We start from the raw sequence: 23226 nt of genomic DNA on the forward strand, positions 1-23226 counted from the left end.
AGACAGCAACTATGGATCACAGACAGAAAACCAGAAGACTAAAAGTCTAACAAAACCCACACAGACAACCTACACTTAGAATAATCCAATAACCCATAAAACAAAGAAAGCTAGAATATAATGAAATAAACATAATCAAAGAACCAAAAACACAGAACACTGGGTCAACAACCCAGGCACCCTAACACAAATCAAATCAAAATGTATTTCTATAGCACATTTTAAAAACAACAGTGTTGACCAAAGTGCTTCACAATCAGCCAAAAAGAGAATGAAAAGATAAAACAAACCATTAACAAACAAAACAGACCAACAAACAACACAGGTAACAAACATAAAAAAACAAGCCGGATGATAGTCAAACCAGTTTTATTCAAAAGTCAAAGTTAAAAAGTGAGTTTTAAGACGTGATTTAAAAGACTGAATAGACTCGGAAGTACAAATATCAACAGGAAGGTTATTCCAGAGTCTGCATTTGCAAAGGCACGATCACCTCTGGACTTCAGCCGAGACCACGACTAGAAGATCTTAGTGCGTTTTTGGGGTTATACAAATAGAGGAGTTCAGTTAGATAGCTAGGTGCCAAGTTTAAAATTTTAAAAGCAAGAAAGAGGATTTTAAAATCAATGTGATATTTGACAGGGAGCCGATGCAAGTTAGCTAAAACTGGAGTGATGTGATCATACATTCTAGTACCAGTTAAAAGGTGTGCAGCAGCGTTTTGCTGCGAATGACAGAGAGAAGAGTGGCTGAGGCCCAAGTAGAGAGAGTTGCAGTAGTCCAGTCTAGTGGTGATAAATGCATGAATAAGTTTTTCAAGGTCATTCCTCTGAATGACTTTGAAAAATGTAAAAATCTTGGCAATAAAGCTTTTCAAACAGACCCAAACAGCCTCCTCGTGTTCCCACATCTAGTTTTATGTTACTTCCTTCAGCCCTATATCTTTTTGGGTTGTAAGGAAATTATATTTACAGTCAATTAGGTGCTAAGGCAAACCTCCCCACAGGGGGCAGTGTGGCTACAGGGGGAGAAGCATACACCAGAATTCCTACAGACTTTCTCCAATCCTCAGCAGGCATTAGTTATCCAAAAGTCTGGGTTAAAGGGAACCAGCATGCACAGTATGACACCATCTGTAAAAGTAACTCTAATTAAACTTACAGTTTCACTTTGACCACTGCGTTGATCATGTGTCTGTTACTTACAAGTTATTTTGTTGATGTCAGTTAAAATGCCACCACTGCTGCTGTTTCCCTGTGCTGTATAACTCTAAGCCAACAATAGCTCAGTATTGTCATCTTTTTTTCATCAAAACTTCTTTGCGGGGTTTTTTTTTTGGTCTTCAAATGTATTTATTTCATGTTCAAGTGAGTATTTAAAGCAGCAAACCACAGCGTGTGTGTAACAGTGTGGCTTACCATTTTGGTTATTTTAAATAGTTTTTTGATAAAACTGAAGCTTCGTAGCACAAAATAATGATAAAAACTCAGTCATTACAGATCATATCGGATATAACATTGAGTCCATTTTGTACATTTTAGTCATTCTAAGTTTTAGAAAGGAGGATTACTCAGGGCATTGGCTGACAGGTTTGTTAGTCAGTGAGGGTTCAGTTTAAAAGTTAGAGCCACAGCTTGCTCGGTCGTCACATCCAGTTTCAAAACAGCAAGATTATAAAGTCAAAAACACCTGAGATTTCATAATAGGCCTTGACAGACCAGACCCCACGCAGAAGGTGGTTGAGACCACAAAGTTTTTAAAGGAGTGTTTATGAAGCAGTTCTCGAGGCAGGAATGTGTGCAAAGAAGTGACATTTATTAACAAAAATCTTATTAACAAATGACAATGAATTAAAGACAAAAGGCAACCTCAGAGCAATCTACAAGATGAATCAACATAAGCAGAAAGAGCTCTCGACGAGGATGGAGAGCGATCTACCACCTCCTCTCATTGTTTCTCATGTCTCTCCAGCCTCACCTGCACCTCTTGCCACCTGCACAGGTAAAGAAGCTGGTAACTTCCTAATCTGTGATGAGTCACCCAAAATATGTGACATCGGGGGTTAGGTGTGGACATGATGTGGACATCGGGTCAGCTGGAGGCGCAGTCGAAAGATTGTAGCGGTCCCAGATCAGATGTACACACTGGAACTCTTTCCCATGTTGCTTGTCTGTGTTTATTGTGTTATGGTGTGTTGATACCTGTGCATTCCTGTATTATCCTTTTGTGTTGCACATTTCAATGTTTTTTTTCCTCGCTACCTGGCCTGACCTGTCTCCCCAATGTGATGTTTGTATTGTATGTATGGTCGGCAAGGTCTGTCACCTCGGTTGTGGGCAAAAGACCTGCAACTGACAAATAAAGGCTATCTCATCTCATCATCATCTCATATAAATACACATAAGGTTATAACCCTGGTTCCTGCTGACATACAGCTTAAATATGGGTAGGTATTACACAGTCATGTGGGACTCTAAGCAGTCCTGTGAGATACTGAGTAAATCTTTACTGCTTCCACATGAATCAAATGGTAAATGGAGTTATACAGCACGTTTCTACTGTAACTGGGCACTCAAAGTGCTTTTTTTGCTACCTCATTCACCCAATCACACACATGCTTTTTCTGTACCCAAACACCTTGTCTAACATTCACACACTCACATCCCATTGGATGTATCAGGGGAAACTCCAGTTAATAGACAGCCAAGAGAGTGAGCACCTCTACAAAAGCAGACGATTTGGCAGTTTGTTGATCTGGAGCATTTAGATATGTGTTAACATAACGCCATGATATTCCCAGAAGTAAACGTCCCAGGAAATTCAGCCAGGGTCACACGGTGCAATGCTCAATGAAACCGCAAAAACCCAGTGCCAGATCTCGGGCGACAGATAGCATGTTAAATGTTGAAGTTCATGACAGTACAGTACTGTAACAGCATCTTTACAGGTCTACCTAAAAAATCAGTCAGACAACTACAGCTCATTCAGAACTCTGCTGCTCGAGTCCTCACTAAGACCAAATAAGTGGACCACATCAGTCCAGCTCTGAGGTCTTTACACTGGCTGCCTGTCCGTCAGAGGATAGACTTTAAAGTTCTGATGCTGGTCTATAAAGCTCTGAATGGTTTAGGACCAAAATACATCAGTGACCTCCTGACCCAGTATGAACCATCCAGATCCCTCAGGTCATCTGGATCCGGTCTTTTATCAGTTCCCAGAGTCAGAACCAAACATGGAGAAGCTGCATTCAGCTTTTATGCTCCATATATCTGGAACAAACTCCCAGAAAGCCTCAGATCAGCTGAAACACTCAGTTTATTTAAATCCAGGTTGAAGACTCACCTATTCTCAGCTGCATTTGAATAAAGCACCAAATCTGCACTGTTTTACTTTTAAGCTTAAATTTCAAAACGTACATTTTAACTACTGATTTTATCTACTGTTCCTTTTTTTTCTCATGTTAAATCATGCTTTTTATTTGTTTTTGTTTTTTAATGTCTCTGTAAAGCACTTTGAACCGCCTTGCTGTTGAATTGTGCTATATAAATAAACTTGCCTTGCCTTGCCTACAGTTTGAAAAAGACTGAACAAGTATGGTTTGTTCAAAAAGTTGCCAGAAGAAAGTCTCTTCTGTCTAAAATAAACATGGTGGCATGGATTACGGTTACAAAGTTTCAAGAACAATGTCTTTGCAAATGTAAGGACATTGTGCAAAAGTACATCTGGCAAAAACCAACACACTATAGTAACTGTGAAGCACGGTGGTGGAGGGATGATGATTTGGGCTTGTTTCACAGTCACAGGACACCTTTCAGTCTCCCATGAACTCCTCTGTGTGCCAAAGTATTTTCCAAAGTATTCTAGAGTCAAATGTGAGGCCATCTGTCCAGCAGTTAAAGCGTGGCCCAAATTCGCTGACTCAGCAGAACAATGATCCCAAACACAGCAGTAAATCTACAACATCATGGTGAATAAAAGAAAAGAATTAAAGTGCAGACCTGACCCCGACTGAAATGCTGTGGCGCATCCTCAAGAGAGCTGTACGTAAACAAAAGACGTGAAGCAACGTTTTTTCACAACCATGACAAAGTCATACACAAAACAGTTACTCTGAGTTATTGCTGCTGAAGGTGGATCTATAAGCTACTGAATCACAAATCAATCCTTAGTTTTTCACAGGACTGTATAGATACTGTGCATACATATAACCAACCACTGTAATCACTGCCCCTCTGCCCCACTCACTCACTGCCCGGGATCTGATCATGCAAACATGTCATCACTGCCCACTTATTAACCACTCAAACGGACCAACTGATATACAAAAGTAAACAAACCCACCATATGATCGATAGTCAGACGCCTCACTGATAATGTTTGGGATCTGGACAGGGGGAGACCCCCTTTACACTGATATTTAGTTTAGAAAAGAAGCAAAAATCCCCCCAAAAATTACATATTAATCTTATATCAATGTTCATGTGTATAAATAAATCAACAAACACATAAAGAAAGAAAAACATCTCAGGCTGTTGCAGTTACAGACTTTCAGATTTCATGTCTTATGTTTAGTTAGAATCAAATTTGAAGCTCCAATAGTTTTTTGTGTTTCATACAGCAAAAACCTTACTTACACTGTTGATCTAGTTGATTCAGCTCATTAAAAAAGTACCAAATCTCGCCAAACTGAGCATAACGAAAGCCACCAGCAACATAGTCTGTTCCTTCTCAAAAACCATGGGAATGATCTACACATGATATATGCAAAAGCTTCATGTTTAAAACTAAAGAGTTTCTTCTGACATTTAAGTCAGAAGAAGACAAAGAAATATAGTTTGATTGCTTTCATGTGTAGTTTGCAAATCCAGATATCATCCTAATCTGGGACCCTGTGCAAGTCACTGCTTGTTAATGTATTCAGTAAAAAAACAAACAATTCCAACATTCAGATGAAAAACAGAATTTTTTCGATATATTAAAAAGAATCACCGTCTTAAAGATCAAACCAGTTGTCTCGACACCACTCGGCAGATTTCAGTGTCTTCAGTACTTCAATTATTTTCTTTTTTTCAGTGAATGTTATTAAAAAAATACAAAAAGACAAGAGAAATCTTCAGTAAGGATAATCTCTGCTCAGCAGAATTCAAAACTGTCTCCATCTCGTTGTGTTGGGTTTTATCCCACATCATCATAGTCCTCCTCATCGTCTTCTTCACCCCCGATGTCATCATAGTCTTCCGTGGAGGTGTTGTCTCCTGCTTGATCTTCCTTGTCCATCTTCACATAGTCCGGTTGATTGTCCACGCTCTCCACATAGTCGTTCTCCTCAGCCAGGTTCTCGTAGCTTTGGGCCTCCAAAACACTACCGCTCATGCTGTTGACGACTGGAGGAGGAGGAAACATGATGTCTCCCTCCATCTTGATGTAGTCAGCCTGGAGTTCTGTGCTCTCCTCATAGTCGTGGATGCTTTCCTCGTGGTTGCTTACATTCTCCTCACAGTTGCCATCCTCGTAGTCGTGGATGCTCTGGCACTCCTCAGCCAGGTTCTCGTAGCTTTGGGCCTCCAAAACACTACCGCTCATGCTGTTGACGACTGGAGGAGGAGGAAACATGATGTCTCCCTCCATCTTGATGTAGTCAGCCTGGAGTTCTGTGCTCTCCTCATAGTCGTGGATGCTTTCCTCGTGGTTGCTTACATTCTGCTCACAGTTGCCATCCTCATAGTCGTGGATGCTTTCCTCGTGGTTGCTTACATTCTGCTCACAGTTGCCATCCTCGTAGTCGTGGATGCTTTCCTCGTGGTTGCTTACATTCTGCTCACAGTTGCCATCCTCGTAGTCGTGGATGCTCTGGCTCTCCTCAGCCAGGTTCTCGTAGCTTTGGGCTTCTGAAACAGCAAATTCCATATTTAAGGTTAATTTTATTGTTGCAGTGCATATAGGTAGCTGGTCAGTAGAAGATTGTTACAGATAGATTTGGCACTTGGCAACAGTGGGGAGGAAGAACGTTCCTTTAACAGGACGAGACCCTCAACAAAAAAATACTCAGGGAGGGGCTGTGGGAAGCAATGGGGGTGAGGGGAAAGAGAGGACAGAAAAGAAGAGCACAGAGAGACCAAAAACAAGGAAAGAAAAAGAATAAAAGTTACCCTACAGTGATGGCAGAAGAAACACAACGGGGTGGAGAAGAGATGGTCAGTGCATTGTTGCACATCTCCCAGCAGCCTGAGGCTATACCTAAGGCCCCAGTCACACTGGGAAAAATATGCTATTCCTCAGTGATTGCTGGGTGGTTGCTGGAGGTTGCTGACAGTCGCTGTAAAATTGTTAGCTTCAGCCCTAGTCATGCAGGCCTAGACTGGACTGGTCAGTGACTCATTGGAAACTAGAGGTCACAAGGGGGAAAAGTATGTTACCAAACCAGCTGATGAGCAGTTTCTGGAAGTTGCTAAGTGGAATTATTTGCAAAGAGTTATACAGTGGTGTACTGGAAACCTCCCACCAGCAGGCTACCACAGTTGCATGGAAGACCTGCATGCAATTACGCACAAACTCCTCACCAAACAGTAGTAAAATGTTGAAAAGCACAATAAATACTGAAAACAAAGACTATTAGCCTTCAAGGTAAAATTATTTTTTACTGCAGTAAATATAGCTACAACCTTCAGCAACCAACCTCCAATCAGGAAATACGTATTTTCCCCTAGCAACCAGAGGATACCAACTGATCTCCAGGCCTGTGTGAGTGACGACTAAGGGATGGTTTAGGGACACCTGATTCAGCTCTAACTGTAAACTTTATCAAAAAGGAAAGTTTTAAGCCAAGCAGGGAGCTGCATCCACAGGAGAGGGGCCTGATAGCTCAGGACTCTGACTCCCATTCTATTTTTAAAGACTTGAGTAACCAAAAGTATCACTGCAGTCTGAGAGTAAAGTGCTCTGGTTGGATAATATGATATTTAATATATGTTTATTTTGTACTATGCATATGGGAAGAAGAGTTTAAATTCAGTTCTGGATTAAACAGGGAACCAGTGAGTCAGTCTTTGTCTGATCGATCGTGTTAGAAGTTAGTTACTAGATGAGTTTAACATGGCAGTGCAGCAGTAAGAACTCACCTGAAGATGGCATGAAGATTAAACCTTCATGCCTCAGATTGAATATTTAGAAAACGTACAGTGTTGCTATGAAGTTTAAACAAAAGGCAAATATTTATGTTGAATGGAAAACAAACAAACAAAATGACCACGTAGTTGAATATTCAGGGGTTACTCTTAGATTTCAAAAGCACATCAAGAATATGAGCAAATAAACCAAAATACAAGCTGACTACTTTTGGACATATTAAAAACTCACTGAGGAAGCTACGTGGGTTTAATGTAATGAGGCTTTCTTATCTCTCATGCTGGCAAGTGAGACACTTTTGAAAGCATTTTGATAATTTGATAAAGAAGGTTTAAAGCAGGAAACTCCAAAGGTCCTTGGACGCTGGGACTTGCAAACATGGACAGTATAACTGAGGCTTACGAGTAAGAAGAAGGGATTATTCAAGATGTGCTCAGTGGCTAACAATCACACATGTACCGTTCCAGAATCAGATCAGATATCCAGGCGCTGTTGTCCCTGCATAATCATTATTAATATTAGTCTAGGATCAACAATCCAATTGACCAATCATGATGTCAAAGCTTTGTAAAGTAGGGAAAATGTTGTTGTTGTTTTAATAATAAAAAATAAATAAATTGTTGTCTACATAGACCTTTCTTCTGGAGCAAACAGTAAGGATTTCAGGTGTTATTTTTATTCATTTATGCATTATAATGAATATATTACAAAGTTTAGCTTGCTGTTAGCTTGCTGTTAGCTTGCTCGTGATACCTTTCAATTGCATTAGCTAACTTCTTGGTTAATGCAAACTGAGTTCTCCAAACAGTTGACCAGTCTATGGCAGTGTTGATTCGGGACCAACATTTATTATAATAATGCAGGAAAACCACTAACACAAAGATATCAGATCATACATAAAATCCAATTTCAACACTCCTTTATCAACCAATAACTGCCAGAGTGACTACATCCATCTTATCTACTACCTATGGTTTTATTTAGTGAAGCCCTTCTAGTTGAATATGAACAAAGCTGGGCAAAGTTACTGACAGCCTCAGCAAAATGTTTGACTAGTTTGTTTGGTTTTGTGGCTAAAAACCAAAACTATGAGTTTCCATCGACTCCTTATGGAAGCTTGTTTCCACCACTGGAAAAAACAAAACAGAACATAACATAGATTTTTGGGTTTTAATCTTGAAATTTAGGCTCACTAAACAAAATAACCTCAACTTCTGACTTGCTAATGCCAAAAAAGGACTTTTTCAGTGGTGGAAACAAGCTTGCATAAAACATTAACTAAGCTAGTAAAGTCTGTCACGATGAATGCTTTATCATCAAGGTAAGGAAGCTCCACTAAGTTGATTCTGTTCATCTGAACGCAGCATCTTCAATCCCAGTACTATGGGCAGGAACATGGGTGCACCATGGATTCCTTAGTTTCGCTCAGTGTAGCTAACTTGTAAATGGAAAAAGTAGAAAATAGGGCTCTGTTATTCTCTCCTGGAACACCACTGAGCCATTAGTTCAGGTATGTGGACAACACCTGGCTGAAAACCAAACCTCAGCACATATCAGGATTCACTGATTTCATTAACTTGGTGGACAAACATATCAAGTTCTCCAGAGCAGAGTAAAAAAATGACAGGCTAGTTTTCTTAGATGGTGATCTTTCCATCAGCAATGGGGGACATTTGAAAGTCTGTGTGTACCATAAACCAACAATACTGATCAGTATTTAAAGTTTGAGTCTCATCATCTACTGGAGGACAAACTGCGTGTCATCAGGATGTTACAACATCATCTTCACAGACTTAGCAACCAGAAAAACAGAAGGGTTCATCTTTCACCATCCTACACTGCTGTGATTGCAGTCATTCCCTAACTCTCTGTGAATGGTACTGATGACCAATGATGAGCAAGTCATGAGCAACGGTAATGACGACTGGCATACCAACAGTAGCGGTTTTTGATACGGGCGACACGGGCGGTTTCCCGGGGCGGCATTGTGGTGGAGGGCGGCATCACGGGCATCGGCAAAAAAACCAAAATTGCCTATCCCAGCTGTCATAGGGCGAGAGGCGGGGTACACCCTGGACAGGTCGTCAGTCTGTCGCAGGGCCAACACACACAGGGACAGACAACCATTCGCACACACATTCACTCGCACATTCACATCTAGTGGTAATTTATCCAATTAACCTATCCCCAAGCTGCATGTCTTTGGACGGTGGGAGGAAGCCGGAGTACCCGGAGGAAACCCACGCAAACTCCACACAGAAAGACCCTGGCCTGATGGTGGAATTGAACTCAGGACCTTCTTGCTGTGCGGCAACAGTGCTAAACACCGTGCCACCGTGAGCATCTAATAACCAACTCGCAAAATAAAATAAAATAAAAACATACAACAAACACGAAAACACCAGACATTATGATACAGACTTATAATTTGCACCGATGTTTTTTCGAAATTCTATACGCGAAAAGTGAGCGCGAGAGCCCTCGGTGCGCCTGCTCGCTGCTGAAGTCAAAGTAAACTTTATTGTCATCTCCACTACATACAGTCCAGCATATAGAGAGACGAGACGACGAGGCTCCAGTTACAGCAGTGCAAGAAAATAAACAATAAATATAAGAAGAGTAAGAAAATAAATCTACACTTTAGGACTCGGGGTAAAGGGATCAATAACAAGGGGAGTGTTCGCCCGGGGCACCAAACAGGCTAGGACCGCCACTGCATACCAATCATAATGAAACCGACCTCACAGCCCATCGTTAGTCAAAGGTGCTAGTTTTGTTCGTTATGAAAATTTTTATAAGGTTGGGGAAACCTGCAGTTAGCCAAGACTGAAGAAGTCACTCTTCTGCTGAAAACGCTGCATTCAGATCAACAGAATCAACTTTCTCAGCTTGTTTAAAGAGAAAACTTTCTGTTGACCCCTCAGTTTTTTTCTTAAGTGCAATTCTTGTTAATACTTTAATACTAGTAATACTTAAATATTACTACTTGTAAACTGCTGATGTCACATAAATGACCCGATGACTTATGGGACTGTATACGTGATGTTTATGTGTTCTAGGCTTTAGTGCTATACGGCAGTTACAGTTATCCGGTGTTGATTAGCCATTTTTGTGTTAGTGTATAACATTACTGCAGCTGTATGTGTTCTGTGTTTTATGTGGTTAGCGGAGCTGTGATTACAGTTTTTTCTGATTGCTTAAGCACATTTTTTGTAACTATTGGCTAATTTTGCAAAACTCTTCACACAAATAAGAAAACCTGTCACCCAATCATCAAAACATTGTAGTTCTCTTGCAAAAGCGAACACAGCTAGATTAACTCTTCACACCTTCGTAAAAATGGTGTTTCCGTATCAAACAGTACACACAAGCCATCATCTACTAAGCACACAATGCGCCAACTGCACACCAATGGTATGAATACAAAACACATCTGGCGTTTGCTTTCCCTGTGCACAAGGTAGGCTATGTCAGTTTGAGCTCATACTTCTGTCATAGATCCATAAGCATAGAGGGATCCAAACTTCAAGTACTGGTGTTTATTCAAACACATCAAAACAAACACAAGTGTTTATTTCCAAGTATAGGATTATTTGCAATCGCCATAATGACTATATGGGTTACGTGGTCTGCAGTGAACATGCTTCCTCTCCCCCCTCCTCATCTTCCTCTGCCCCCTCCTCGTCTTCCTCTTGCTCCTCCTTGTCCTTGTCGTCCTCTTCATCCTACTTCTTCACCTCCACGTCCTCTTCCTCGGCCTCCTCTACTTCTCACTCTTTCTGCTCCCTCCATTGTACTCCGCACACACAGCTTACCTGTATTATAGTGCTTAGGCTGATTGCAAAGTGAACGAATTATCTAAGAAAGTTTTCACATGTGAAAGTGTGCCAGACAGTTGGCAAATTAGTGTTAATGATAGCCATACATGTGTATACTTTTGCTAGGAGTGTGTTGGAAATTTGGAAATTGAGTGTTGTGCAGTGAATTGTGCCTACAGTCTTGCAAAGTGTGTGTTACAAAATTGCAAACTGAGTGCAAAGCAGTTTTTGTGCTTTTAGTTTTGCAAACTCAGTGAGTGGTTTTGCTGTAAGTCTGACTAGTTTTAGAAATTGTGCTACAGGAATCACAGTTAGGGTTTAGGCATTCGGTAAAAACTGTAAGACGGCTGTTTCTGTGCACCACCTCTTGCTGCTGTTGTGGGTGAAGGGGCATTCTTACAGTTTTTTCTGATTGCTTAAGCACATTTATTGTAACTATTGGCTAATTTTGCAAAACTCTTCACACAAATAAGAAAACCTGTCACCCAATAATCAAAACATTGTAGTTCTCTTGCAAAAGCAAACACAGCTAGATTAACTCTTCACACCTTCGTAAAAATGGTGTTTCCGTATCAAACAGTACACACAAGCCATCATCTACTAAGTACACAATGCGCCAACTGCACACTGATGGTATGAATACAAAACATATCTGGCTTTTGCTTTCTCTGTGCACAAGGTAGGCTATGTCAGTTTGAGCTCATACTTCTGTCATAGATCCATAAGCATAGAGGGATCCAAACTTCAAGTACATCAAAACAAACACAAGTGTTTATTTCCAAGTATAGGATTATTTGCAATCGCCATAATGACTATATGGGTTACTTGGTCTGCAGTGAACATGCTTCCTCTGCCCCAGCATCTGGTCATCTAGCAATTCTGTAAAGTAACAATTTCAGTATTTTTACATCAATGGTATTGGTGTGTTTCTCATTGGCATATGGCAGTGCTACAAATCTTTGTGCGAAGTGACTGTACTAACCGATTCTCATTTCAAGATGTCCCTATGGTACTTGCTACAGTGTAGCGGCTCGAGTTAGGCTGGACCCGTTGGCCAGCTACCCTCAGGGTCATTCCACGGTTGATTACATGGTCCACTATTGTAGCTCTGATGTCATCAGCAATTCTATTTCTTACTCTTCCTACCCTTCCTCTCCCCCCTCCTCATCTTCCTCTCCCTCCTCCTCGTCTTCCTCTTGCTCCTCCTTGTCCTTGTCGTCCTCTTCATCCTACTTCTTCACCTCCACGTCCTCTTCCTCGGCCTCCTCTACTTCTCACTCTTTCTGCTCCCTCCATTGTACTCCGCACACACAGCTTACCTGTATTATAGTGCTTAGGCTGATTGCAAAGTGAACTAATTATCTAAAAAAGTTTTCACATGTGAAAGTGTGCCAGACAGTTGGCAAGTTAGTGTTAATGATAGCCATACATGTGTATACTTTTGCTAGGAGTGTGTTGGAAATTTGGTAATTGAGTGTTGTGCAGTCAATTGTGCCTACAGTCTTGCAAAGTGTGTGTTACAAAATTGCAAACTGAGTGCAAAGCAGTTTTTGTGCTTTTAGTTTTGCAAACTCAGTGAGTGGTTTTGCTATAAGTCTGAATAGTTTTAGAGATTGTGCTACAGGAATCACAGTTAGGGTTTAAGCATTCAGAAAAAACTGTAATAAACAGCTGTGCTTCCTGTAGCTTAGCATTACAGCTAAGGCAGGCATAGCAAGTCAAAATAGAAGTCTTTCTCTCTTCCTTGCCTGAGCTTGTCATATTATTGATGTTTGTCAGCTGCTGGCTGGGCTAAACATCTTGAGGTTACTACTTGTTTTGTGAAGTTCACCAGTTTGACTTTACATTTTTAAAACTCATAAATGTTTTCTGTTATTCAGTTCAGCTCAGTTCAATTTCACAGCAACAGCCACCTGAAAGGGTTATCAAGAAGGTAAAGATGGTCCCTGATCGAACCCTTTATCAAAAAACAACGCTTTAACCCTTATCTTAAAGGTAGCGTCTCTCAAATCCAAACTGGGAGCTGAGGTCTTAAAGGTGAAGGCTCTGACTCCTATTCTACTTTTAATAAGTCTGAATTTAAAAATGAGAAGGAGCAGACTGCTGTGTATCCTTCCACAGTTTGTGGTACAGTTACAATTACATCAAGCCAAAAATACTCTTCGTTTTGGTCTGACTTGTAAAATAAGGAGCACTTTCCTTGTTTGGCCCAAATCCTTGACAAAACAGACATCATAAACACTTCTTAGTAAGTTTGAAACCTTAGCTTGGATCAGAATATGTGGTGCTGTCTTGGATCTGAATCTTGTGCATAAAACTGTCACTGCCATGTAAACTGGTGAACACGCGCTGCCCTTTAGTTTGTGGTTTATGGTCAAATGGCAGACTGGATGAGGCTTTAATTTCAAAGATCTGAAAGTGAGAGAAGGAAGCGTGGTTTCATAAGAGGAGGGGCAATCTGTAGGAGCCACTGAGAGATATAATAAAGTCTTGCCTGCCATGAGAAACTGTGTCCGCGGAGGTAGAGGTGGAGTGCCCGTTTCAATGTTTCTCTGCTGGTATTTGTTGCTCCTGCAAATGTGCAGACAAGAGAAAATGTCAAGCGAAAAAATCTACGTTAAAGAATGTAAAGTCTGCAATGTCTGAATCTGGATGTGAGCACACAGTAGTGTAAGGTCTGCAGAGCTTACTTTGGTACAACAGACATGTTTAAGCTACATGGTCCCTTAAATATATATATGGAGTATATGGAAAATATGGGGAAACATAAATGTTTAAATGCATCATTTGTTTAAATGAATATTGATTATGATAATAATAATATTAATATTAATAATGTATATGGGATGACTTGTACGGACTGAAATGTGGCAACAGAGAGAAAGCTGAGTGAATAACATAAAGAACTAGAAATTATAAATGAAACTCAAAACACAAAATGCCCAACACAATCTGATGGTAGTTCATGAAGTCACAACTTTTAATTCCTGCTTTTGGACATGAACTTTCCACTGAACATGATTTTCCATCTGTCTGTGGAAAAGCCAGCTGCTGCTGCTTTAAAAGATCCTTCACGATTTGTGGTACAGTTGCTGTTAAAGAGCCAATAGAATTCTTTGTTTTGGACTTATTTGTGAATTAACAGCACTTTTCTGGTTTGGCCCAAATCTGATTTGTATCCATGTGAACAAAATTATACTTTTTTTTCACTTGCACAAATTTTGTAGGTTGGAGGGATAGGTAGCGGAGCAAGCCAATTGGCTGTGCACACTAGAGACCCAACTTTGAATACTGCATGTCACAGACTTTCACACTCATTTAATTTTTAAATCTATTATTAAGTGAAAAAACTATCCATTTTTAAATTTTAGCCATTAAAACTGCTGAGATTTAGCACATAACTGTTTTTAACTTACTTATATAACCAACTTTCTTACCTTTGCCTATTAAACCTATTTGGTTAGGTTTAGAAAAGAATCAGTGTTTGGGTTAAAATATAATGTTTAACACAATAGTACTTTTAAAGCTCTGGTTCCTTGTTTTTTTCACATTTTCTTGGTTTGGATACATGATGCAGACATGAATTATACTTTCTACTGAAATATATCAGTTACAAAGTCTTGCTGTCATTTTAAGTTTTGTGGTAAGAGTGAGCTGCTAGTTCAGTGTTACATTTGGTCACAAGTTTGTAACATTATCAACTGGTTACACTGCTGTGGTCGTAAAATATACAGACACACAGAGACTTTTTGGAAGCCTTGCAGAAAAAAGTTTCCAAATAGTACAACATAAATGTCATATACTGCATGTTATGCTAACACTCCTATGCTGATCAATATGTGGACTTCCAACTAATGCACAGTACACAGTGTAATAGTTACACATCCTCTAGGGTGAAAATAACAAAGTTTTACTGTTTAGAGTAAAATGTCAATCATATATATTAAATCGCTGTAATTTTCTGGATATTTATAATTGTGTTATTTGTATATATTACCATTATTTCTTATATTTTGTAATTTAGTTCAGTCTGCTACTGTTCTCATTGTCTTGGAGCAACTATAACCCCATAATTCCCTTGGGGTTTGATAAAGTATTCTGATTCTGACCTCTGGTTTTCTCCCTATATCTCCTGCCCCATGGCTCTATTGGGTGTCACCAGTGAGTCCTTTCCTGTGGACATGGACAGTGTAGCACAGTATGCCCACTGTCACCAATTTGGGTTTTAAAATGGATAGGGATTTTAGATTTGACAGTCAAGTCAGAGCAGCAGTGAAATCCAGCTTATTTCATCTGAGGCAACTGGTCAAAACCCATCCTGTCAAAAGATAAATTCAGAACAGTAATGTATGCTTTTATTACAACTGAGCTGGATTACTGTAACTCGTTGTACCTTGGTATTAGAGAGTCATCCTTGACATGAAAAATTACAGGTAACCATGGAAATCTGCTAGCAACCAAAACAATCACTGGGAGGTTTTTGGTTTCAGTGACATGTTTGCAATCAATTTCACCCAGTGACAGCCAGAAACCTCAAAGAACCACTGCTAACCGGTTGGAGAAGGCACACACTTCCCTAGCAACCGCTGACTGTATCATGTCTAGTATGAATGACAACTCTCAAGGAATGTTTGCATGTAAGCGCAATTGAAATCTATCAGTTACAAGCTCAATAAAAAAAACCCAAGAAATTCATCTCTATGAACACAAAAAGACTGTTTTTTGTTTTGTTTTTTGGGGGGTTTTTTTGTTTGTTTGTTTGTTTTTGGGGGTGGGTGGGGGGGTCTTACATTACTGGCTTTTACAGTGCTGTGCTTGGAAAGTAACCAAACCACATAGAGATTTTTTTGCAACTTTGTAAAAATGTAACAGAACACCATAAATGTGACATATAAACTTTTAAAGTCTAAATGTAACATATGCTGACATATTTTGTAGCCCTATGGCAGCTGGGATAGGCTCTGCCCCCCGCGACCCTAACAAGGATAAGAGGAAGAGAATGTGTGGATGGTACTGCAGTGGGGAACTGGTTACTTTTTGTATGTTACTATTACGCTACATGAATGGTTACGCAGATGTCAGGGAACAGGGAAAATGATTTTGATACTATACTTGCCCAGCCAAGTTTTTTCATCCCCAAAAAAAACTACATTTATAATGTATCATATTTTTATACTGGTTACATCCTGGATGTGTCAGAACATCACAGCCCACAGAGTGAATGGTGGAAGTAGTTTAGCTAATACACTATTTTTAGCATGTTTGCTGTATGTATTATCATATTTGCTTGTGATTTTTTTCCAAGGAATATTAAAACAGCTGTATTTCAGTAAGAACTCATGTCTGAAAGTTTGTTTTTGCTATAGACTGTATATATACTGTGTGGTTGTTACAAATGCAGCTTACAGTTAGCATTATAGCTAGCTATGCAGAGTCAATTTAAACACACAATATATAACAATTTGTGCTAATAAAGTTGGTTTAAAATTAGTTTTGCTTGTTGAAAACACCATCAGCTGTGTTGGGAATTTCATGATTCAGCACTGAAGCCCTTTTTCTGGTTAGTTTAGCTTAGCATTGCAAATGAAAATGGGAGAAATAGCTCCCCGTTTGATAAAAACACTGCTTAATAATAAATACAATAAACATAGAAGCGACATAGACTTCTCACTGAAGCATAAGTCAGACAATAGCAATAAAAACAACAAGTCTGATTCTTTAAATGTAAACCTGCGCCTGTTTTTAGTATAGTACAATCCATTGTGTACATTCACTGTTATATGATAAGTATACATTTATGCATTACTCAGTTTTGAAGTTGAATTCGTTTTTCACAGTGGGGATTTTGTGTTGGCCTGTTGGGGGGGAAAAAAGAAAACACAGTTAATTCAAAGTCAATTAGGAAAAAAGATCAATATATTTGCACCTAAAGGCCATTTAAATGGATTTATTCACAGCTCAGCAAGAACAGATTTGGATTGTGATGCTACAAACAAAGGAGAAAAATAAATGCAAATATGATATAAGAGTATTTAAATAGGATAAAATGGGGAAAAAAGTACTTTTAAGTATGTTTAAAGCATCTAAACAAACCATATTTAAATGCATAAATGAATAAACAAACAACTCTGCTGTTTTCAAATGCACAGTGTTCTTTTATCTCCACATGCTGTTACCTATGATTAGTGTCTGTGTTGTATTTCATTAGCTCTTTATACATGTGCATACGCTCAACCAGCACGAAGCCCCGCTTTGTGGTGATGCAGCCCAGTTTCCCCACAGGGATCATTAAAGTTTCATCTAAGCTAATCAGATCCAGAGGGCACCCCCTAATAATAGTAATTCATACAATTATAATAGTTGTTCTTCTGGCTTGCAACAAACCCTTAAAGTAAGTAGTTTAGCTTCTAGTGTGTCATGGTTTGGTTTCTCTTCCCTTTCCGGCTTATGATTTGTGGTGAACACGTGCATGTGTTGGTTTAGCAGTGAGTTTTTAAAAAAAGAGGTAGTTGAGTTAAAAATGAAACTGGTGTCTGACGGTCATTTCAGTTTGCTCTAACTTATTTTGCACCTAAGGGTATAGTAAATAAGTGGAATGAACCAATCCTGTGTGTCAGGTGTCCAGATTTCTGTTTAATGATGCTGGTCGCCAACAGCTTGAAACCCATCACGGAAAAAAACAACATGAAAGGATTCATAAAATAATGGAGGACATTTGATGCAAAGATGTCATTATTTTTTCTTCTTGTCAAGATAACATTTACCTCCTATAAGATCTTATAACCACTCTGATCTGTCTTGAGGGGCCCCATAAAACTGCTGAGAACAAAAAAAGTTATCTCTGCAGTACAATGTCAGGTCACAGGACTTAGCATTAGGTGGACCGTTTAGTGACACTGAACTTGCAAAACTAGATTTAGATACTATGAAGCTACTTTCTCTGATTTCTGGGGGGTTTAGGCTTTAGAATTTAAACAATATTGCATTTTGACACTTATAATAACGTAACAGCTTAGTTACTTTTACAATGATGTGTACAAAAACCATGCAGTATACTGAAAATGAGACGCACGGGGGGAAAGGGATAACACACCTGTGAAAGCAATCAGCATGGTCCAAACGGCACGAAACATAACTGACACAGGAAACGAAACAACGCTAAACACAGGGACAAGAAGCTCACAGCAGCCACAGAGGCAGAGGAACAGGTGCTAACAAAAGATGAGACAGTGAAACACAGAGGAAACTTCTTTTTTCAGATGCTCCCTTAGAGGTCATGACCGCAGATCATCTGCCTCCATCTCACCCTATCCCTAACATCCTCACCCCATGCCCTCCTTCACTACATCCATGAATCTCATCTGTGGGCTTCCTCTTTGACTCCTGCCTGGCAAACCTCACATCACAGCAGGTCATGTAAACTGCCTCTTTCAATCTTGCTGATCACCTCATATCACAAATAAAAGACAAAATATCACTAGAAACCACAAAGAACTAGAAAAGACAAAGAAACCAATAGTTTGTCTAGCTCTTTGACTACTGTCCATCTGTCCAAGATTTTCCCCAGCGTCAAACCCCCTGACACCTGCTTTTAGTGGAGCTAAATAAACATTTCATACACTCTAGTGATTTCTGTTTAAAAAAAAAATTTCTGTATGTTTCTGGTTTCATCATTTCTTTTTTGCAAAACATTTTGTAACGTCTCCTTTCCTGCTTCTGCTCAATTCGTCCTGACTGTATCTGAATATATAGCCCTGTCCTTCCCCTTAGTCTTTGTTACAGGGAGGACTTGTTGGTTTCTGCCTGTACATTTTTTGTACTTTGTGTTAGACTTTTCAGCATGAATAAAGGTTTGCTGTTATTTGTGGAAGGTCCTGCCTTTGGATCTCTCGCCTCAACACTGATGCAATGCATTTCCAATGGCAAAGTCTCAACGCTGCCCTCATGTTCTGCGTGATTCTGGTGAGTCAAGCCTGAAGATGAGTGGCTTCAACTCTTAACTTCCACAAATCTGACTGCAGCTTTCTCTGGAAGGAGCTACGTTTTTCTGAACCGGGTGTTTATTCATAAAGCCTAAAAATCCCAGACTTGCTTTACAGTCTGTACAGTACATGAGTCATGACCTGGATAAAGAAAAACCTTCCTTCACTGAGAAGCAACTTTATGAATGTCTCTGACATAACAGACAGGCACACAACATGACCTAATGTACAGAGTGTACATTTCAAACTCATTTTATTCTCACCCACAGGAGATGGTTGCAATGCCAGATCTTCAGAAATGAATTATTTAAAAAGAAAAAACAAGCCAGTCAAATAAAATAAAAATAAAAAAAACAGTCAAATAAAATACCAAACCATGAGTGACTAAAAGGAACTAAAAAGAGGAAGGTGATTCAAAACGGCCAGTTGGTGGGCAGATTCTTATATGGAAGGAAGATTATTCCTAAGTCCAGGATAAATAACAGTAAAGCCCAGGTCACTGAGAGAGGTTCGTGGGCTCATAACCTCAGTTACCTGAGGGCATAATACAGAGGTGAGACCGTACAATACCATCACAGGACAAGCAGTATACTGTAAATATACTGTAAGCAGTATATTTACAGTAAAAAAACAGTAGCACTTTCTATCACAGCTCGGTAATGAAGGGATAATAGTAACAAGTGGGAACAAGAGGGTTATAATGTGGTAATTTCTAAGTTATTACTATGCAATTAGCAAAGTAATAACTATGTAATATTCAAGTGATATCATGGTAGCAATAGTGATTACAGTTGAGTAATATTATCCTGAAATGTATGTAATAGTATAATAAGAGCCCCAAAACTGGGGGTAATAATATAGAAATAGAGCTCGGTAATAAAGGGGTAATAGTAGGGTAACAAGGAAGAAAGAAGAACGTAACAATGTGGTAATTTCTACGTTATTACTACTGAATTACCCATGGTAGTTTCTGTGTAATAAGCACGAAACAGAGCTGCAAAATGCAAAACTGCCTGTTTCTCTTTAATAACATATGAATAACCTATTAAAGCCAACTTAAAGAAGTGTGGTTATTACCTAGAAATATCTCAGGTAGTTTCTGTGTAATAAAAAGGAAACAGAGCTGCAAAATGCAAACTGCTCGTTTCTATTTAATAACATAATAATTCCATAATATTAATTCCAGGTAACAATCAAACACATTTAATTAATAGGTTATTAACAGGTTATTGATGTGCTATTAAATAGATGCAGACAGTTTTGCATTTTGCAGCTCTGTTTTGTGCTTATTACACAGAAACTACCGCAGGTAAAGTGGTAATAATTTATAAATGATCACATTATTACATCATTGTCACTTCCTTTTTACTTTACTATTACCACTTTATTACCGAGCTCTATTTCTACATTGTTACCCACAGTTTTGGGGCCCTTATTATCCAATTACACAAATTTCCGTGTAATATTACTTGGATATTACATGGTTATTACTTTGGTAATTGCATAGCAATAACTTAGAGATTACCACATTATTACCCTCTCGTTTCCCCTTTGTTACCCTACTATTACCCCTTTATTACCATGCTGTAATAGAAAGTGCTACCAAAAACACATTTAAAGTATCAGAAAAAAAAATAGTGTATGCATTATTATACAGGGATTCCTGTAACTCCATATTTTTTATTTTTGAACTAGAGTAACTTTGCACCAGTCACAGCTCAAAATAATCTCATTCCGACCAGTCTTACAGTCCCTTAGTTATTTCCTCTGTTTAAATAAGGCATTTTAACTCTTCTCTCTTTAAGTTATCCTACTTCTGATTGACTGTCCCTCTTAAACAGAAAGCACTGGTGTAGAGCTATGTGCCTTAGATGACCATATTAGGATGCATTATATGGACAAAAGTAGAGGGCTACCTACACGTTACACCTACAGGAGCTGTTCAGCCATGGACACCCCCATGACATGGAGCTCTTGGGACACTCTGAAGAGGCTGCATCAGCAGGGCGTTGGTGAGTTTTAGACACCACACGCCTCAGCACTCAGTGACTACACTCTATAAATGTATGTGGTCTGCCACTTTGTGGCTGCATTGCTGAGGCTCTTAGATGGTGTCATACTTGCAATGATAAGACCTACAACTGATCATGCAGGGAAGAAATTTCACAGGTTGACATGTTGCAATGATGGCATCTTATTACTGTATCAGTCTTGAATTCAGTAAGTGCCATATAACGTTTCCTCTCACTGTCATCACATAGCATCTTAAGACTAGAAAGTGAGTTTAGCTCTATTCTGTTTTGTTCTGGCTTGTTCCAAATCACAAACTGAACTAAGCTCTAAGGTTGCTGAACGAACATATTTTAAAAACACTTTTTGTGCAAATAAAATTACTGGAAATGACACCAGTATGCAAAATATATTGAGGTGTTGTTTCCCAATCTTGCTTTACTTCTAGGAATTTTTTCTTTTTTCTCTTTAAAAAAAATACTTTTAGTAAGTTTCATTTTGCTGTGCATATATAGTTAAATAATGTCATATGTGAACATCCAGACTCACGAGCAGAGTTAAGGCCACCACAGATTAAAGCCTCTCAAGCGATTTAACACTGCAGAATGGTGGGGTTCTGCACATGCTCACATCTGAAATTAGATCTTTCTACTTGTGACAGGGAAAAAAATTAAAAGCACATGCATCATTTTTAAGTGTTACCTTATGAGCTTTATCAGCAATTTAAAAAGAATAACAAGAAATTATTTAAGTTGTTTTAATACCGGTAAAAATCTTAACATACATGGCTTAAAATAGCAGTCATGCCTAAAAAAAGCAAATACGAATGACAAAAATACTGGACTGTTTGGCTACAGGGTGTACACAGTGTATACAGAAAAAAAGGCATCGGTTCCTGAACCACGCAACCAGTTTCAGTGTGTCCACACCTTAAAAAAGCTGTCTGACAGCTCACACAACCAAATGGACAAACACCATTCCTGAAATGAACTTTTCTACACAAACTTACAGGAAAACACCTTCACGCACTCTCTAAAGCTCCCAAACACTTGTTGCATAATGTTTTGACATTATCGGGGTTTCAATTCAACATTTCTGCTATAAGAAGGGGAAGAGAATAAATCTGTGTGAGAACAGGAAAAAAGCGGTAAAAATGTATGTCGTTGATGTGCAGATGAAGGCTTGTTCAGTACTTAGTGGCAGGTGCGCTGCAGAGATTCAAACCTACCTCTTTTTCTTGATATGCACTTGCAGATGAACATGAAGATGATGCTGATCACCACAGACACGAAAACCATGCCAACGACCACCCATAACCATAGGTACTTGCGGATAAACGCCATGATCGCACTGTTTGAAGGATTTAAAAAAGAAACAAAAAAGTCTGAACACTTCACCACGAGAAGCACATCTGAGCCGCTGCTTTTCAGTATACACAGAGCTGGGGATCGGAAAGAAGGCCATTCAACCACTTCCTCTTTTTTTCTGTGTTGACTAAGTCCTGGGGTTATTTTTGTATTAAGATTAGCATTCTGAGAATCAAACAGGCACCTCAATAACCTCTAGGGACTCTTCTGAGCCAACTGCACTGCCAACCATCAAAACGTCTCCGTTTTTGTTCTCACTTCAGACAACCTCAGCCAAAGTATCTGAGCTACTTGAAGCTGAAAGAGAAGGTCAGCTTTAAAGTGAATTGTTTACTCCAGCTGGACGGATGTATTTATGTGCCTTTATCGCTGTGAACGGAATGATATAAATACTCGTTCCCCCGTTTATCTTCATGCCCGGCATCCTCTCTACACAGCCGCTTCCTGCCAACTTCCAGTTACAAATACTGCTGATTCAGAATACAGCCATGCAAGATAAAGTGATATTCGGACATGAAAGCACATAACAGTTTACTGTCTGCTTTGACACGTGACGCCTTTCACTGCAGTTAGACCTGATAACCACTTTTTAAGTATTATCTCTAATTATGGATAAGAATAGAATGACTTTTATCACAAAAAAATGCAATTAAAGTGTTATTTCAATACATGTCAACTTCCAAATACTCCAAATAAGTGCCTTACCTTTCTTCCATATCTCTGGTTAAAGAAGGACAGCAGTTTCAGTAAACAGAAGGTGAAAGCGGATGGTGTCTAGATATGACAGGACTCATCATGTGCTGCATCTTTGCATGCCATCGTCTAATTTTCTTACCTAACCAAAGAAACATGAAGGCTGAGACTGGATTATCCCCACCCCCTGTCATGCACCAGTGACCAAATCATGTGGGTGTTTGTGTGAGG

At 39.3% G+C, this 23226-nt stretch overlaps 1 protein-coding gene across 1 annotated transcript; it reads right to left on the minus strand.

The window, feature by feature from the left end:
- Positions 1-1794: 1794 nt before the first annotated feature.
- On the minus strand, positions 1795-23120 carry scimp (SLP adaptor and CSK interacting membrane protein). Its single transcript, XM_004551183.3, has 5 exons — positions 23008-23120; positions 22164-22285; positions 16750-16798; positions 13438-13514; positions 1795-5888 (listed from the first exon to the last, which is right to left on the minus strand). Exons 1-5 carry the CDS (start codon positions 23016-23018, stop codon positions 5176-5178), a joined length of 972 nt encoding a protein of 323 aa, XP_004551240.3. The 5' UTR covers positions 23019-23120; the 3' UTR covers positions 1795-5175.
- Between the last annotated feature and the right edge of the window lie 106 nt (positions 23121-23226).

Source organism: Maylandia zebra, linkage group LG10 (genome assembly GCF_041146795.1).
Source record: "Maylandia zebra isolate NMK-2024a linkage group LG10, Mzebra_GT3a, whole genome shotgun sequence".
In the NCBI taxonomy this organism is placed as follows: Eukaryota; Metazoa; Chordata; class Actinopteri; order Cichliformes; family Cichlidae; genus Maylandia; species Maylandia zebra.

Bases quoted from the DNA above. Each gene is read 5' to 3' on its own strand.
- scimp (XM_004551183.3), bottom strand. The intron at 16,799-22,163 runs GTAGGTTTGAAT...CCCCCCCAACAG, and splicing joins GTGCATATCAAGAAAAAGAG to GCCAACACAAAATCCCCACT. The intron at 5,889-13,437 runs GCAAGACTTTAT...TTGCTGTTTCAG, and splicing joins GACACAGTTTCTCATGGCAG to AAGCCCAAAGCTACGAGAAC.